The sequence below is a fragment of the Gekko japonicus genome, unplaced genomic scaffold, assembly GCF_001447785.1.
Source record: "Gekko japonicus isolate JY-2015 unplaced genomic scaffold, Gekko_japonicus_V1.1 scaffold692, whole genome shotgun sequence".
Lineage (NCBI taxonomy): Eukaryota > Metazoa > Chordata > Lepidosauria > Squamata > Gekkonidae > Gekko > Gekko japonicus.
Window position 1 is genome coordinate 240,539 of NW_015169194.1, and position 17,739 is coordinate 258,277.

Consider the following 17,739-nt stretch of genomic DNA (forward strand, 5'->3'; position numbering starts at 1 on the left):
TATAATTGTTTAATGTATTGTTTTGGCAATCTTTGATGGTGTTTTCTACTAGTGGAATTTGTATATTTGGGACTCCTGTGACACTAGTCTTTTCCCCTTGTAGCTTGGTTGAAATACTCAGCACAGTGTGAGACAGCCCCTTCTCCTCCTGCTCTAGTATGCACAGAGGATTTGGGAAAGAGAAGGAATTAGTAACAGCAATGTGACATCTGTCCAGCAAGCCCAGCCAAAATGTTTGGATGGGTAATAATCAATATCAGGAACTACTCACATTTTCAATAATTAGAAGCAAATTGCTCGTAACTGTCCGCCCTACCGCCTACTCCCTTGATCAGTGCCTTTTGTGGCTAATTAAAAGTGGCCACGAGGGGTTTCAAGGTGCCTTGCGGGAGATTATCAACAAGTCCCTCTCAGAGGGACTGTTCCTGGAGGCACTTAAGAAAGCAGTACTCCACCCTCTCTTGAAAAAGCCACCTTTGGACCCGGACAAATTGGCCAACTACCAGCTGGTCTCCAACTTGCCCTATTTGGGCAAGATAATAGAGAGGGCAGTGGTGGTTCAATTACAGGGCTTTTTGGATGATGCTTCCATTTTAGACCCCTTCCAGTCTGACTTTTGCCCAGGCTATGGGATGGAGACAGCGCTGGTCGCCCTCACAGATGATCTCCGGAGGCCTCTGGATCGAGGCGGATCAGTAGTGCTGTTGTTGTTGGACCTATTGGCAGTGTTCAGGACAGCTGACCATCAGCTACTGACCTATCGCCTTGCCGACGCTGGAATTCAGGGGCTGACCTTGCAGTGGCTTATCTCCTTTCTCCAAGGTCAGGGATAAAGGGTGGCACTGGGGGAACAGCTATCCCAGAGGCACCCACCGGACTGTGGTGTGCCTCAAGGAGCAGTGCTGTCCCCAATGCTTTTCAACTTCTATATGCGCCCTCTTGCCCAGATTGCCCGGAGGCATAGGCTGGGATGTCACCAGTGTGCGGATGACACCCAGCTCTATCTGTTGTTGGGCTGTCAGTCTGACTCCAAATCAGAAGATCTGGACCGGGTGCTACAAGCAGTGGCTGGTTGGCTTAGGCTGAACTGACTGAAATTGAATCTGACAAAGATGGAGGTCCTATGCCTGAGCCAGGGCAGTCTGATGGTAGGGTTCCTGCTCCCAACCTTTGATGGGGCACCACTGGTGCCAGCACCACATGTTAGGAGTTTGGGAGTGCTCCTGGATGCCTCCTTAACTATGGAGGCCCAGGTAGCAGCCACTTCCAAGTCTGCCTTTTACCATCTTCGGCTAATCAGGCATTTGGTTTCCTTCCTCGAATGCAATGACCTGGCGTCAGTAATCCATGTGATGGTCACCTCAAGACTGAACTACTGTAATGCTCTCTACATGGAGCTGCCCTTGTCTCAAATCTGGAAGCTGCAGCTGGTGCAAAATACCGCAACCAGGCTTCTGATGGGGCTCTCCATACGGGAGCACATACAGCCTGTGCTAAAGGCACTGCACTGGCTGCCGATAGCATACCAGATTTGTTTCAAGGTGCTGGTTCTTACCTTTAAAGCCCTATATGGTCAGGGACCTACATACATGAGGGACTGCTTTTCCCCACAAGTCCCCCAGAGAGTACTGCGATCAGGGACTCCATACGGGAGCACATACAGCCTGTGCTAAAGGCACTGCACTGGCTGCCGATAGCATACCAGATTTGTTTCAAGGTGCTGGTTCTTACCTTTAAAGCCCTATATGGTCAGGGACCTACATACATGAGGGACTGCTTTTCCCCACAAGTCCCCCAGAGAGTACTGCGATCAGGGACTCAAAACCGACTGGCCCTCCCGGATCTTAAGGAGGCTAGGCTGTCAATAACCAGGACCAAGGGCTTTCTTGGTGGCGGCCCCATCATGGTGGAATGAGCTCCCGGAGGAGATCAGGGCCCTGCGGGACCTTTTGCAATTCTGCAGGGCCTGTAAAACAGAGCTCTTCCACCAGGCTTTTGAGAGCCGCCACCACCACCAATAGTGAACAACTAATAGCCGAATGTGAGAGGGCCCTGGATCCCTGTAACTTCTACCAACAGCCTAAAGGACATCAATCACTGCAAGGACAATTTAAAATGAACACTGCGAGCCGACTGTGAGTTAAGAACACCAAATAATGGCTGCCACCATCAAACAAACGACGACTACTAGCGCTTGATTATGGTTTTAGAATGGTTTCAATTGAAACTTATGTTTGCTTTAATGTAACTTATTCGTTTTTATTTAAGCCACCCTGAGCCAGCTCTGGCTGGGAGGGTGGGGTAGAAATTCGATAAATAAATAAATAAATAAATAAATGTACTGGAGGTGATTTTGACATATAAAATAATGATGCACTGTTTACCATACATTTCCTTTTATTATGTGTGTTATTGTAACCATTTTTAGGATACTGTCATATGAACACAAGTCTGTGGTCACTACCTGAACTTGTAACTATTTTAATTGAAGGCAGACAATAAGAGTACCATGCGACTAACTCTATGATTATAGCTGCAAAGCCAGATGGCAGCATTGTTTTTAAAAAATCTAATCAGATCACATCACTACTGAATACACTGAGGTTAAAAAATCTGTCCACAATAAGAGTACCATGCGACTAACTCTATAATTATAGCTGCAAAGCCAGATGACAGCATTTTTTAAAAAAAATCTAATCAGATCACATGACTACTGAATACACTGAGGTTAAAAAATGTACCAATGGCAATCTGTCCATTTTCCAAGGAAGGCCTATTTATTCTGAAACGTCACAATTGTCATGTGACTTAGTGTTGCCCACTATCAGCAGAACTCTTCACCCCCATTGTGTCTGAGTTACTACTATGGGACAGTTTCACTCACCACAGAGTGAGCTTCGTCTAACCTTCACTTGCCTTTTTGCTGGTTATAACCCTTCCCTCCCTGAAGTCCTGGTTTTCATCCCACTTAGCAGTGTGCAAGAACACCTGTTGCACATAAATTACAAGTCCTACAAAGTCCCTTTTCTACTAACAAAAAACCTGCATATATTTAAGAAAAGTGGGAGGTGAGTGATTTACCTATTTATCAAAGATTGTGGAAAGGCAAAAATCTTCTCAGTCTTTCTGAAATCATTTAAAAATGCATTATCAGACTTGCACATTGTTTTTGTTCACGGTCCCTGAAGCTACCAGAAGAGTTAGCCCAAGTTACTAAACCTTGTTGGTGAATTCTCTCTTTTTAAAAAAAATATTTTCTTCTTCTCCTCGAATATACCACAGACTTCCCAAAGCCAAAGTCAGTATGATCAAGTTCCTTCAAAGTTTATTTCATAGAGGCCATTCCTCTGTAATTCACACAACACTTGGACAAGTATAATGCAACTGTTTTACATTGCATGTACTTAAATAAAAAGCTACTGTTTAAATTCCTCAAATACAAGCATGAGTACTTTTTGCATGCGTAATTATAACAAAGATATTATTGTTCAAACAAAGTGATGGATGATATTTACATACACGGACAGATAAAGCACAAGGTAATTGATACTATACTGCCTTATAATTACAGTGTCAAGATGGAGATTTTATTTCAATTCATTTTAACTTGTAACGCTGCCCATGCAACAAGCTTCTACATTAAAATTAGAAGTAAAACACAGCAAAAAGACACTAAGCATTTTTGGTCCACAGTCACATTCAAACACTCTCAATACCTGCTTCCATAATCTATTATGTTAATGCTAGACAAGCAAACACCAAAACAAATCAATATTTTTTTTAAATTGCAGTTTCAATGCATATGAGTAATCCTGCCTAAAAGGAAATTTGAGCCACTACTAAATTCTAATTTATTTGTAACATCTGAATTTAGAAATAGTTTGAATGCAGCCCAGAGTATCCCAAGGGTAATAACTTTGTACTATTTTCAGAGTACAAACCATTCAGAACTGTGTTTACACCCAAATTTTAGTTTGAGAGGTAAGTTATCTAAAACAGGGGTGTCAAACATGTGGCCTAGTGGCCAAATCAGGCCCCCGGAGGGCTTCTATCAGGCTCACAGTGGAACTGGCTGTCTTCTGCTTCTTCTTCCAGTTCTGCTGCTGCTGCATCATCGTAGGTTTGCATCTTACAGATACACACCTGAACAGCATACACAAGATTGCAACAGCATAGACATTTTGATGCAGTAATTCAGAGCAAGAGGTGTCAGTTATCAGACTCTGTTACATAAACAAAATATTGCAAGAGTGCTAATGTTTTAAGCATGTTTCTATTTTATGTAAAAAAACACCACCTTTGTGTTTGTGTCCTTTATAAAGTTTATATCTCCGCTATCTGGCATTACATTTTGTGACACACATGGCCTGGCCCAACAAGGTCTTATTTATGTTAGATCCAGCCCTCATAACAAATGAATTCGACACCCCTGATCTAAAACATAACATTCTCCAAAGCATACCCTATGAACATAGGAGGTATGTAAATGCATTAGGGCTCATTCCTCAACCACTGGAGCAACCATCTCAAAAGCAAAGTAATTGAAAAAGAAAAAGCACATGGAAAATTCTCTGCAACAGTTGCCCTGACCGGGATAGCCCCGGCAAGCCCGATCTCTGTCAGCTCTTGGAAACTAAGCAGGGCCAACCCTGGCAAGTATTTGGATGGGAGACCTCCAGAGAATACCAAGGATGGGAGGCCAGAGGTAGGCTAAAGTCACTTGCCAGAGGTCGCCATAACTTCCAGGCACAGGCACACACACATGCAAATGCAAAAATACCAAAAAAGAAAAAGAAAGAAAACTCTCTCCAACAGTTCACACACAAGTTGTATACACACTAAGAGACATGCTGGTACTATTACATCCTGAAAACAAGCTACTTACCTTTGGCCTGAAGTTGGTAGTTGGTCCCACATATTCATGCTGGGCTTTCAAAGTTCCCCAGGGATGATGTATTTTGAAGCATTCGTTGCAATAACTTGCGCTACAATCCATGCAGCTCTTTGTGGATTCTTGTGGTGGGGGTTTACACAGATCACACATAATGGCTGTAGCTGCCCTCGCCGCCTGCCTGTATCGTTCCACTATCGTTTCCAAGGTGAAGTTGCGAAAGAGGCCATTGATGCCACGCTCTCCCAGTTCGATATCATGCCGGCATCCAGGACAAGGGAAAGTAGTTGTCCTAGGAGTTAATGAATTGCGTTTCCAACCTGTGTGGATGGCAGGATCTGGTTGAGTTATGATATAGTAAGGTAAATGGTTTGATAGAAGCAAGTAAGTGATACCTGCTAGATACTTATTTAGGAATTTAAATTACAAATTGTTTAGTAAGTACTGTTCAAATTGGCACTGTACAAATGTTAATGTACTAAATAATGCATTCAAATTGCTAATCTTTGTAAAAAGGATGACACAGGAATATCTCATTTTTGGACTAGGGTCGCCAGAGTTCTACCCTCAATCCCTGTATTTGGGGACAGAGCATGAAGAGTGGAAGCGTCAATTGACATTGTGCTATCAATTTCTGGGTTTTACCATAGAGTTTTGAGGAATTCCTAGAGTGTTGAGAGACATCCTAGCATGTTGTGACATCTACTTCCCCACCCATTTACCCCCACCACCCATCATTTTTGTGCCAGTGGGAACAGGGCAGCATGGGTCTGCTCAGCAGAACCGGTCAAATGGTAAACCTATTTCGATCAGCCCCAATATGTAAGATGAGAGGGATTTGCCTAATAAAATCATACTGGAAGTATTTGGAAATGGCAAGTCATTGTTCAGCCTGAAGCTCACTTGATAGGCTTTCACAATTCCTTCTAAATGGCTGTGAAGGCTGAAAGATGCATGCTGAGTGCAAGATTGGGAGAGGATTACTAAGAAATCCAAACAAAGGTACACCAGTTAAAAAAAAGACTTCCTCAATATTAAACCCAGCTATTAAATTCCATTCTCACTCTGAGCAGGTAAATGACTTGATTTCATTTCCTGTTGTGTATCTTCCTGGATCGCAATAAAAACCATGTCATCTTCATATAAGGATCAATTTTTATTTCAAGCTTGAGAAATGCAAAGCTACCACTGTAAGCATCAATGACTTGGACCAGCCAGGAACAGAGCCCTCTTCAAATACTAAATATGGAACTATCAGCACGTAGCCAAGGCTGTACACCAATGATAAATCCTGACTTTTCAGCCATATTACCCAAACCCAATGCCAAAGAAACCTAAATTGGGACCAGATTTATGTAAAGTAGTCAACTTTCATGTATTCTGTATAACGTATCTTGCTTCCTAGATAAATTTTGTTGAGGAATTTGGACTTTTGGCTAAAACTAGCATAGTAGACACATATTAAAGCCTATGAAGCAGACTTAAGCTGCAGCAGCTTTGGAGAAAAATCAGGAAGCTGTGGAAGTCACTGGTTTCTAGGGTTTTACTACAGATATTTTAACATTAATCCTCCAAATTCTAAGAGACTTGATTCTGAGAAGACAAAAACTGGGATACTCAAGATGGCAACTTCAATTTTCAGTCCACTGTCTGTGAGCAAAGCCACAGAGGCAAGAAACACAAACTTTCTTGCATATGATAACATCCCAGCATTCAAGTGACTCCAACCAAATCAGCTGGTTAGCACATACCAACTGTGTGCTAAAGGTGTGTGTGTACACAGTTTTAATCATCATGAAATATCCTTGTAGTGGAACATCATTGTCTTAAAATATATTTCTCTATTAGTTGTACATGTACATTTAATGACTCAAAACCCTTTTCTCAGAATAAGAGCAAATAAATGAAACATATACGTTTGTCCCATAAAATGCTCCAAGGAACCTTCAGAAAGTTCACTACTCTTGGATTCATAGACAAAAGAGTAATTATAGTGATTCGTGTATTTATAATTCATCCCAAACGATGAACTAAAATTATGCTTGTACTTAGTAAATTTAATCACAGAAAACCCTGCAACAAGGATATGAGCAGAACATGCATGATACAAAGCAATAATTTAAAAGCCTTTACTGAAATATAAATTAAGCATGCCACATACAATTTGAAGAACACAGCGGTCTGAGTAGAGGAGTGATGTAACATGCAACATGCAAAAAGAATCACTAAAACAGCCTAATGCTGACTAGGACTGCAGGCAACCAATGTCACTCCAAGCTATTTGCCAGTTACGCAGGCAAAGACAAAATCAAAATTAAATTACACAAGCACATACACACACAACAGTGTAGTGGTCAAGTTTAGACAATGCAATCTGAAATGCTTGGCCAGTAGCATACTCCCTTAGTGTTAACACCTGTGAGCCTTCTTGTTCAAGCTAAAATATGGAATTCAGTTCCATAGAACTGTGCCTTATTTCAGTCATTCCTTCTTGTTCAAGCTAAAATATGGAATTAAGTTCCATAGAACTGTGACACCTTATTTCAGTCACTTAAAAGTTAGAGAAAGTATGATAATGAAAGCATGATTTTATATACATACTGGTGACACCATGCCAACAATTTATAAATTCACAAGATCCAAGATTTTCCATCCCTTTTCATGTAATCTTTGCTCAGACCAACAGCTATGTCATGCATGCACTGTACTTATGTACAGTATTTAGAAGTTATGAGTATTGTATCCTAGCTAGCGGGAAAAAAATTGACTATTATTAAAGGAGAGGCAAATGCCTCCACATTGTGCTCCATATTTGATTCCTATAACAAATTTCTTTAAAGGGCTAATAAGAACTGTTCATTCCCCATTTGTCTTCCATGCCTTAAATTCTATTTTGTATCCAGTGGCTGAGAAGAGCTGTACTTTACCCACTGTTTTCTCCTGTGTATATGTATAGAACTTGTTAATTTAATTAGCCGCCAGCACTTTGTATTTATAATATTTTATTGTATGGTTAAAAGTTGTATTTTAATGTATTTATGCTTTTATGTAAGTTGCCCTGAGTCCGCTTGCGGGGAGGGCAGGTATAAGTTTGACAAATAAATAAATAAATAAATAAACACAATTTTATAGCTTTGTGGCTAAAAATCCATATTCAGTACCACCTTCCTAATTCTGCTTCTCTTGTGACTGAAGTAGAAACTATGGCTGCTCTCCAGCAAGGCCGTCACAAATGTGCAATGAGTTGTATACAAAAAAGAATTCTTAATATTCTAAAGTGTAACTTAGAACAAATAACAGAATAACTAGAAAAGGGATTTAAAAATCTTGAACTTGAGTTTTTGAATACAGTGATATCACCAGCATTATGAATGGCCATGAGAAAAAAAATGTGGATTTTTAAAAAAATCAAAAAAGGTGAACATTTTAAGGTCAACTGGATTCCTGTACAGCTTAGCAATTATTTTTGCTCTCGCCAGATAACATATTTTTCTTAATGATTTCTGAGATAGAAGAATTGAGCTACAGCAAGAATAAATATTCACAAACTGATAATTTTAAGTTTACTAAGATTCAGTGAGCCATATTTTGATCCAATATACTCAGCTTTGCTTTCCTATAAAGCAGTGGTTCTCAGACTTTTTCTTCTAAGCTTACTGTACTTTTCAGCACCCCATTAGTAATGTGGAGCAGTTAGCATATGGAGCACAGGTCCATCAGTGGCTTATTAGTGGCTATTAGCCACAAGGTATAGATAGGGACTCTGGGGCAAGTGATGCTCTGTCATACTGGTGCTTGGGGGGGGTCAACAGTGGGAGGGCTTCTAATGTCCTGGCCCCACTGGTGGACCTCCTGATGGCACTGGTATTTCTGGCCACTGTGTGATACAGAGTGTTGGACTGGATGGGCCTTTGGCCTGATCCAACATTGGCATCTCTTATGTTCTTATGTTCTTATGTAACCTCATGCCACTCTTCCCCTCTCCAACATAAAGCACGGAAATCTTATATCCATTAATACTGAACAAGTTTATATTTGATTTTTTAAAATATTTAGTATTTATAATTGACTTATAATTGAGATAGATTGACTCGATGAAAAAAGCCTCAGTTTGCAAGATCTGACCAAGGCTGTTAATGATAGGACATTTTGGAGGTTATTAATTCATCGGGTTGCCATAAATTGGAAGCAAATTGACTGTGCTTAACACAACACACAATTACATACCATTACTGAGCAACAGGCTGTATCACATGGCCATTTCGCATATTATGCAGAGGCAAACTCAAATTTGTCATCAAGCCTCCTAGAATATACTCTCCTAGTTCTCCCTATGTCTCTACCTCCCTCACAATCCAACTGCTAAGACAGTCTTGATTCACTTTTGGTTCCTGTCTCAGATTGCAAACCACTGCTTTAAAGGTAAATAACGTTTATTCCTCAATCTAGTGTTGTAAGCTGTTTCCATTTCCAAGCTTTCTCAAATGCACTCCTCCTCCTAAAAGAACGAAACTGACATGAACAACCTATAAAGCCCTACATGGTCTGGGTCCAGCCTACCTAAGGGACCGCCTTACCCCGTATGTTCCCCCAAGAGCACTACGGTCTGGGGCCCAAAATTTACTATCTATACCGGGCCCCAGAGATGCAAAGTTGGTCGCCACAAGGACTAGGGCCTTCTCAATGGCGGCCCCTGCCTGGTGGAATGAGCTCCCAGAGGAGATCCGGGCCCTGCGGGACCTGATGCAGTTCCACAGGGCCTGCAAGACGGAGCTCTTCCACCAGGCTTTTAAGTAGGGGCCGCCGCCCTCCGGCCCCCTCATATATTACCATCACGGGGGCTGGAAGAGGCCCTAGGAATAGAAGGAAACATCAGAAGCTTTGGATCCTTTTGGACACCTTAAACATCTGAACCATCTGAAGGAATGTTTGAAAACATCGAACGATCTTAGGGAACCTCCGGACAAGACCGTCATCTTCTCTGTGGAGTTGTCAGATATGAATTTTCATGTGTATTTTTAAATTTAAATCTAAAGTTGAATCTAATTCTTTACTTGGAACTGTTTTAAATGTATATTTATTTTTAATATTGAGAACTTTGTTTTTACTGTTGCATACTTTTGCCTGTTAGCCGCCCTGAGCCCTACGGGGGTAGGGCGGGATATAAGTTTAATAAATAAATAAATAAATAAATAACAATCAGTGCAACGTTTTTCTGTTTGTGCATAGTTTCATACACAACTGACATCACTGAATCCAGGGTGTTTGTGTGGGTCTTTCAGGAGAAGATAGTGAGACTGAACACATTAGACAGCTTCAAGAGGGAATTGGATAAACATAGGGAGCAGAGGTCCATCAGTGGCTACTAGCCACAAGGTATACATGGGGCACTGTATCTGGGGCAGTGATGCCCTATATTCTTGGTGTTTGGGGGGCAACAGTGGGAGGGCTTCTGGCGTTCTGACCCTCCTGGTGGACCTCCTGATGGCACCTGGGTTTTGGCCATTGTGCGATAGAGAGTTGGACTGGATGGGTCATTGGCCTGATCAAACATGGCTTCTCTTACGTTCTTATGTTCTGAGACTTACCAAAACAACAAAAGTAGTAAATCAACACATAAAAGGTTCCCTTGCTCGAAAGCCAGTCAAATCCGACTCTAGGGTTGTGGTGCTCATCTCCGTTTCAAAGCCGAGGAGCCAGCGCTGTCCGAAGACGTTTCCGTGGTCATGTGGCCAGCATGACTAAAAACCAAGGCGCACGGAACGCTGTTACCTTCCCACCGAAGTGGTACCTATTTATCTACTTGCAATTTCTTGCTTTCGAACTGCTAGGTTGGCAGGAGCTGGAACTAGAGATGGGAGCTCACTCCATCATGCGGCACCCGGGTCTCAAACTGCTGAACTACTGACCTTCCACAGCCTGCAGTTCAGCATCTTAACCACTTGAGCCACCGCAGCTCCCTAGATCAACACATAGGCTAACATTATTACAGGCACAGTCATGCCATATGGAGTTTAGGAGTGGCACTTGAGTAGAGATCGATGGAGCGCTAGTATCTGTAATCCCTCCAACAGAAATCAATGGTGCAATGAGGCATCACTGTTTCCAAGAAAAGTACAGGTTTAAGGCAATCAGAGCACAATATGCCATTTTAGTACAATTGCCACTGGCAGCTTCTGCTTCACCAGCTAACGTACTGAGTATTACATTAAGTGTTTTGCAAAACACTTCATTTCATAATACAATGCATTAGATCAGTATATTACATCACTAATCCTCATTTTAATGCTACAAACTATGACCTTACAAGCAATGGAATTGCTACATCAAAGGCAATTTAAAAGGGCCACTATAACATAATTTTTATTTGTATGAAAGTTATTTTAGATTGTGCACAAAGAGACATTTACACATGGAAATCCAGTTCACCTTTAAATCTATTTCACAAAAACCAGTGATTGCCCTTGCCCCAATAGTATTATCTCTAGCCACTTGCTAAGTTTGACCACTGATGTTTAAAGAACTATAGGTCAAAGATATTTAATAAGATCCAAGTACTACACTATCTACATGTTTACAAAAGTTAAGCATTTCTACCTCTCCACCCAAGAGACTTCCTCTGTGAGGCTGTAAACAATGAACAGAGAGCTGTTTTAAGAAATAGAAAGGATTCTCTAACAGTCTATCATGATATACCCAAGATAAAGCATCAGTTGCCCTCTTTCCCACTGCAATTAAACAGAGTAGAACAGAATAATGGTTTGTTGCAATTCTGTGCATACTTACTCATCCAAGTAAACCTGCATCAGATCAGGCAGCACAACTGTTATCAGACATGAGAGAAGTGGGGGTAACACTATTTCATTATATAATGTCCTTTAATATCAACAGAAAGTTCTCAATGTATCTAACTGGAGGAGGGGGTTACCTTTATTATTTTAAAAGTTTCAACTATTTATTATTAGCTTAGACTTACAGTAGACTTTCACCGTGGAGGTAATTTGTAACCCTCTGCTCAACAGAGCTGATGCAACAGTATTGACATTTCTCTATTAAATAAAATCTCATATATGTAAATATGTGCTGAAGCTATTCTAAATTATTGTTCAATTCTGCATCTCACAATAACATCAGTGAAGTCCATGACAAGAAAGAATGCTACTGCAAACCCACTGGGTAATTTTAGTTGGGTTTTGGGAAGAGTTTCAGCACCACAACAGTGGTGAAACCATATGTAATTGAGAAGCCATGAGGGATTACAATTTTAATCTCACTGTTATTAAAATGGAAGGAGTTTATGCCGATTAACAAAAATTGCCAGAGCAGAAATTAAACCAGTAAAAAAATGAGGTATATTCTAAGCAAAGTGATGCTGCCTCAAGGAATCACAACTTACTAGAATGGCCTGATGAAACTATATGGGATCTGTTTCACTCAAAACTTATCTTCTAAGAACACTTGATGATAACAAATGAGTTAAAAGGGATGTTTTGACTACTTACAAACAGATTCCAATACTCAGACTTTGCACTGATCAAGCAGGGCTTCTTGTACATACCTGATCTACTAGCCCTGTCAATCCTATCCATGCTAGGTGAACTAATCCGGATACGAGGACTACTTTGATTGGAGGTCTCGGAGGCAGCATCATTGAACGAATCTTCAAGTGTAAAGTAGAGAATTTCTTTTACACATTTGTGGCAGATACTATGTTGACAAGGGAGAATAAGCGGATGGGTAAATAATTCCTTGCATGCTGGGCAGATGAGTTCTCGTTCAATATTCTTAATGGTAACCTGGAAGAAAGCAAGATGGAATAAAAAGAAAACTCTACATACCAAAATAGTGTGTGCCCATGTAACTTGAAATAATAAAACCTTCTTACCAATTTTTAAAAAGTTTTTAATTCAGCCTTAGGTTGATATATTCAGACATTACAATAAACTTTGCCTCATCAAACTTTCATTAGTTGTGATATCTAAGTGCAAGCAGTCCTACAAATGGGTTTGTCAGTTGGCACAAAACCAGGATTTCAAATTACGGTTAGTAGCCAGTTTCTTAAGTCTGTACTAATTGTGGCTTGGTGTGACATCCAAATTCAAATCAACAGTTTGTTGAATAGAGTATCGCCCTTGAGGAAATCCAAGGTGCTGGAGCTTACTTAAAAACCCTCCATGAACTGGGACCGCCATACCTGGATTTTATTTATTAAATTAGATTTCTTGACTGCCATTCCCCACTTGCGTGGGGCTCAGGGCAGTTTACAACAATTTAGTTCATTAAATCATAAAATCAAACAAAACCAGAAAAGTCAATATAGAACACTTTCAAAACATTAAAACATTTCAGAAATATTTTAAAGACAGATGGCAATGCTAGCATTCAGTGATGGAGGGGGGAAGGGTGCCAGGCAGATGGAGGGGGGAACGCTGCTGGCCTCAACCAAAGGCCTGGTGGAACAGCTCTGCCTAACATGCCCTGCAAAACTTTAATAAGTCAGGCAGGGCATGGATGTAACTTGGCAGAGAGTTCCATCAGGCTGGGGCCAGGGCAGAAAAAGTCCTGGTCCTGGTCAAGGCTAGCCGGATATCTTTTGGGCCAGAGACCACCATAAGATTCTTATCAGCTGATCTTAATGCCCTTCGGGGGACATACCGGGAGAGGTGGTCCCAAGGTATGTAGATCCCTGACCACTAAGGGTTTTAAAGGTAAGCATCAAAATCTGATCTGGTGCTCCACTGGCAACCAATGAAGAACGACCTCTCCCTACATGTTACCATGTGGCAGCTTCCCTTCTCACAACATGGTCTCTTTTCTATGCACCCTTTGCCTACAGCATGCTCTACAAGAGCCTGGGCTTTTTCAGTGGCTACCCCATGCCTGCAGAACAGCCACCCAGAAGAGGTCATGGGAAGTTATTCTGCAGAGCTTTTGGGGCAGTCCAGTTCTGGGTCAAAGGAGATATTATTCCAACTGCATACAAGGTGGCTTTAGAATGGCAATTTTAATGTAGCTTTGGATGGTGGGAAGGCTTCTAATGTCCTGGCCCCACTGGTGGACCTCCTGATGGCACCTGGTATTTCTGGCCACTGTGTGACACAGAGTGCTGGACTGGATGGGCCTTTGGCCTGATCCAATATTGGCGTCTCTTATGTTCTTATTTATTTTAATTGTGATTTTATGCAGTTTTATTGTTGTTACCGGCCTTAAGACCTGAGTTGGTCAGAAGAAAGGCATGCATAAAAATATTTGAAATAAAGATCCAACAAGCAGACAAACTGAACTTTATATACAAACCACAATTTATTTAGGCTTGGTAACTAACTAGTATGTGTTTACTGTAACCTGTGTTTACTGTAACGTGGGAATTCATCCCCAGTGTTCTCAATCACAGAGTTACTTTACAGACAACTGTCTTATTATAACTAAAGACAACTGCAACCAGAAATGTAGTTCTTGCATAAGTGTTTTAATGTTTGAGGCAAAATTGGACTTACCTTAAAATTTGGTCAAAGGGTGGGAGACAGTGTTATTTTAAAAAAAGAGAGGGGGGGGTTGCTGGAACACAGACCTGTATGAAGCCTAACTACCTGTACCAAAAGAAGTCCTGCTTGTTAAACAAATACTTGGGAGGAGTAAAAGGCACTCTATGGCTGCGATCACACACACTAAATAATTCGCTCCCAATCCACTTCCAATGCACTTTCCAACTGGATTTTACTGTACAAACTGGCAAAATCCAGTTAGAAACTACACTGAAAGTGGATTGAAAGTGGATTATTTAGTGTGTGTGATCACAGCGTGCATGTGTCCAGAGGTACTTATTATTTCACACTTATTTAATTTAAAGAAGGGGCATGGAAAAGATGGAGGGGGTGGTACTAAACTAGTATGACTAAAAAGGACGGGAGCAATTACAGCATCAAGACCCACAGTGACCCAACCACAATCTAGAGACTTAAGTTTTCTTAAGAGAGGGCAACAATTTCCGCAAATTCCTCCATCTCACTACTGCCTTCCCTATGCTGTTCCTGAGGGCCTACAGACTGCCAGGAACACAATTTTTGTTAGAGGCAGCAAAAAGCAGGAACCAGTGGAACTTACCACCACTTTTTAAAAGAATAGAAACGCCCTTGAGTCTTAGGAACTGTGTGGTTGGATAGAAGCAAAAGGTTTACCAAATGTAAACAGAAAGTTAATGAATAACCAGGTGACTTCTCAGATATAGTTGCTTGCACTGCTAAAAGACAGATGGTACTCCTCCTGTGCATGTGTTCCTATCTGAATGGTGGGGGGCACTACCTAAAAGTAAATAAACCCAAAATACAGGTACAAAAGGTACCCTTCAGAAAACTATCAGGAAGCAACGTCTTATTTTTCAGACTGCTCCGCCTTCCACCCTCCCTGCAAAAAAACTTACTACGGCTGCCATTCTACACATACTTAACTGACATAAGCCCACTGAACTAAACAGGACTTGCTTCCAAGTAGAAAATGCATATGATCTGGCTGTAAAATACTTTTCTTATTTACTTTATTTATATTTCATCTTTTTTCAAATGGGGACTCAAGCAGCTAATATTTTACACACAAAACAACCCTGTAAAGTAGGTTAGGCCAAGAGCATGACAGAGTGATCAACTGTAATGTTCCTGCTTCATATTCAGATAACATTAAAATTACATGCTCCCTTTGAGGACAGTATCCCGTCTTTCTTACAACTACCAGCCCTTTAAACCACCATCAGCAAAACTACAATAGATTACTGTAATGCACACTTACACGGAGCTGCCTTTGAAAACAGTCTAGAAATTTCAACTGGTCCAAAATGTGGCAGTCATTTGGGTTAGTTACAGGGATCATATCACTTTGTGGTGAAAGATCTGTACTGGCTGCCTATTCATTTCCAAGCAGAATTCAAAGTGCTGATTCATATACCTTTAAGGGCCTAAACAGCTTGGTGACAGGGCACTCAAAGGACTGCCTCCTCCCATACTATCCAACCTGCCAATTAAGATCTGCCTCTCCATCCTTGTTGTCAGTGCCCTCGGCGGGGGGGGGGGGGGGTGAGAAAGGGGGTTTCTTTGGGGGGCCCTTACCTTTGGAACACCCTCCCCCTTGAGACTCTCCTGGTGTCTATTTTACTTTCTTTTAGGCACCAGGCCAAAACACCTCAGTGTCATAGCAAGAATAAAAAACAAACACTATTTATATGGAAAGTGTTTTATGTACCAGAACACACGTATAACATTATTTATAAAACACTATATTAATGTATGCCGTTCTGGTCAACTATATAATTAACTTTATTTCCTTGCATTGTTTAGAAAAGTGGTATTTTGAAAGCTGGTACTTGAAATAAACTATATACCCTTAAACAGGCACACACTGGTGTGTATCCAACAGTTTGCTCTGCCTCTCTTCCAAAGCATTGTGAAGAACAAGAAAGCACACTGTTAAGTAAGAGAGAAAAGATGTTTGTCCCAGTTACAGTTCAGTCAGAGTAAGTTATAGCCCGGTTGAATAAATTGGGAGATGGTTCTGCAGTGCCCTGCCTTTGGGGAACAGAGCTTTGTAGAACTGTGCTGTCAACAATTCAGTGAGTGATGATTGACCCACCATTCATTCTCCAGAAGCAAAAGCTGCACTTTCCACTCCTCCAAAGAAAGGGGGAAGGAAGCAGGCATTATGTATAAGTCACCAATACACAGGCTAGCCAGAGACAATAGTTTTAAAGAAGAGGAGAGGAGAATGGCAGAGGTATCTCTTCCAATGGTTCACACACCCTTTAATTTCATCCAACTGCCATTTTGATCAAGCAGCGTTTCGAAGTTCTACAACAATCTGCAAAAACTGTGAGCAGACAGAACAATATGACAGTCGCCTGCGTTGTGTACAATGGTTCCATCACGCCATCTGCAATTCTCCAGCCTTTAGCAGTCTAGCAATAGTCTGCATTATGACAGTCGCCTGCGTTGTGGAAAGATTACTCTGCAAAAGCAATCCAGAACAATCTCCCAGGTTATCATCCCAGTTCATGCCACACCTAGCAGCAAGTGGCTAACAAGTATGGTTACTCAGTGTATGCGTTTCAGGACCAAGACTCTTAATGTGGGTTAGTTAACCACTGTGATTTACAGAAGAGTAAACCTGTCCTCTTCCAATACATGCTTGTGTGGGGAATGAAACCCATATCATTGACAGGGTGTAGAACAAGACTATTCCAAATTAATATTAAATACAGACCAGATCTATTACTGATTCGTACATGGGTAAACTCAGCTTCGACACTATGAATTTTGGATGTGACACAGACATGCATCCATTTTCACTGTGTGTGTCAGCACGCATGGAGCAGCCAAGAACATCAGCTTCCCAGCAGCCATATCACCACACACTATTATCAGTATCTTGTGGGTGGGTGTCCTTGTAGAAGCAGCACTAATGTTCCTAACAGATTTCAAGAGACCCAGGCTAAACTGCAGCAAATGACAGCTCCTCCTTAGGGCAGAGTCCACCAAGTGGGCAACTGCAGCGAGAGGATGAGTTTGCACGAAGCTGTGGTGGGAGTAAGGCACACACCCAAGTCTGCAAGAGTGCTTGAGATTTCTCGAAATCACACACACACAAAGCAGCTTCCCAGTAGAGGAAAGGCAAAGGAGCAGCCGAAAAAGAAAGACAAACTCCACGAGCGCGCGGAGGGAGCTGGGACACCCTCTGTGCTCTCCCTTTTTACAGCCGTCTGAAACGGGAAGAAAGGCGAAGGGGAAGCGCTGCGACTGCCGGGATACTCCCTTGTCTCAACTCATGAGAAGCGGGATCCTCGCACTCCTTCAAAGCCCGGGGGG

The 17,739-nt window shown here is 41.5% G+C and overlaps 1 protein-coding gene across 1 annotated transcript in view; it reads right to left on the bottom strand.

Moving 5' to 3' along the window:
• The window catches only part of TRIM36 (tripartite motif containing 36), a 67,537-nt gene that overhangs the window by 32,758 nt on the left and 17,040 nt on the right, over window positions 1–17,739 (bottom strand). The window contains exons 2-3 of the mRNA XM_015416297.1: window positions 12,450–12,687; window positions 4,886–5,211 (exon numbers count right to left, since the gene is read on the bottom strand). Of these exons, the coding sequence (XP_015271783.1) occupies window positions 4,886–5,211; window positions 12,450–12,480 (357 nt within the window). The 5' untranslated portion in view covers window positions 12,481–12,687. The remainder of the gene's footprint in view (window positions 1–4,885; window positions 5,212–12,449; window positions 12,688–17,739) is intronic.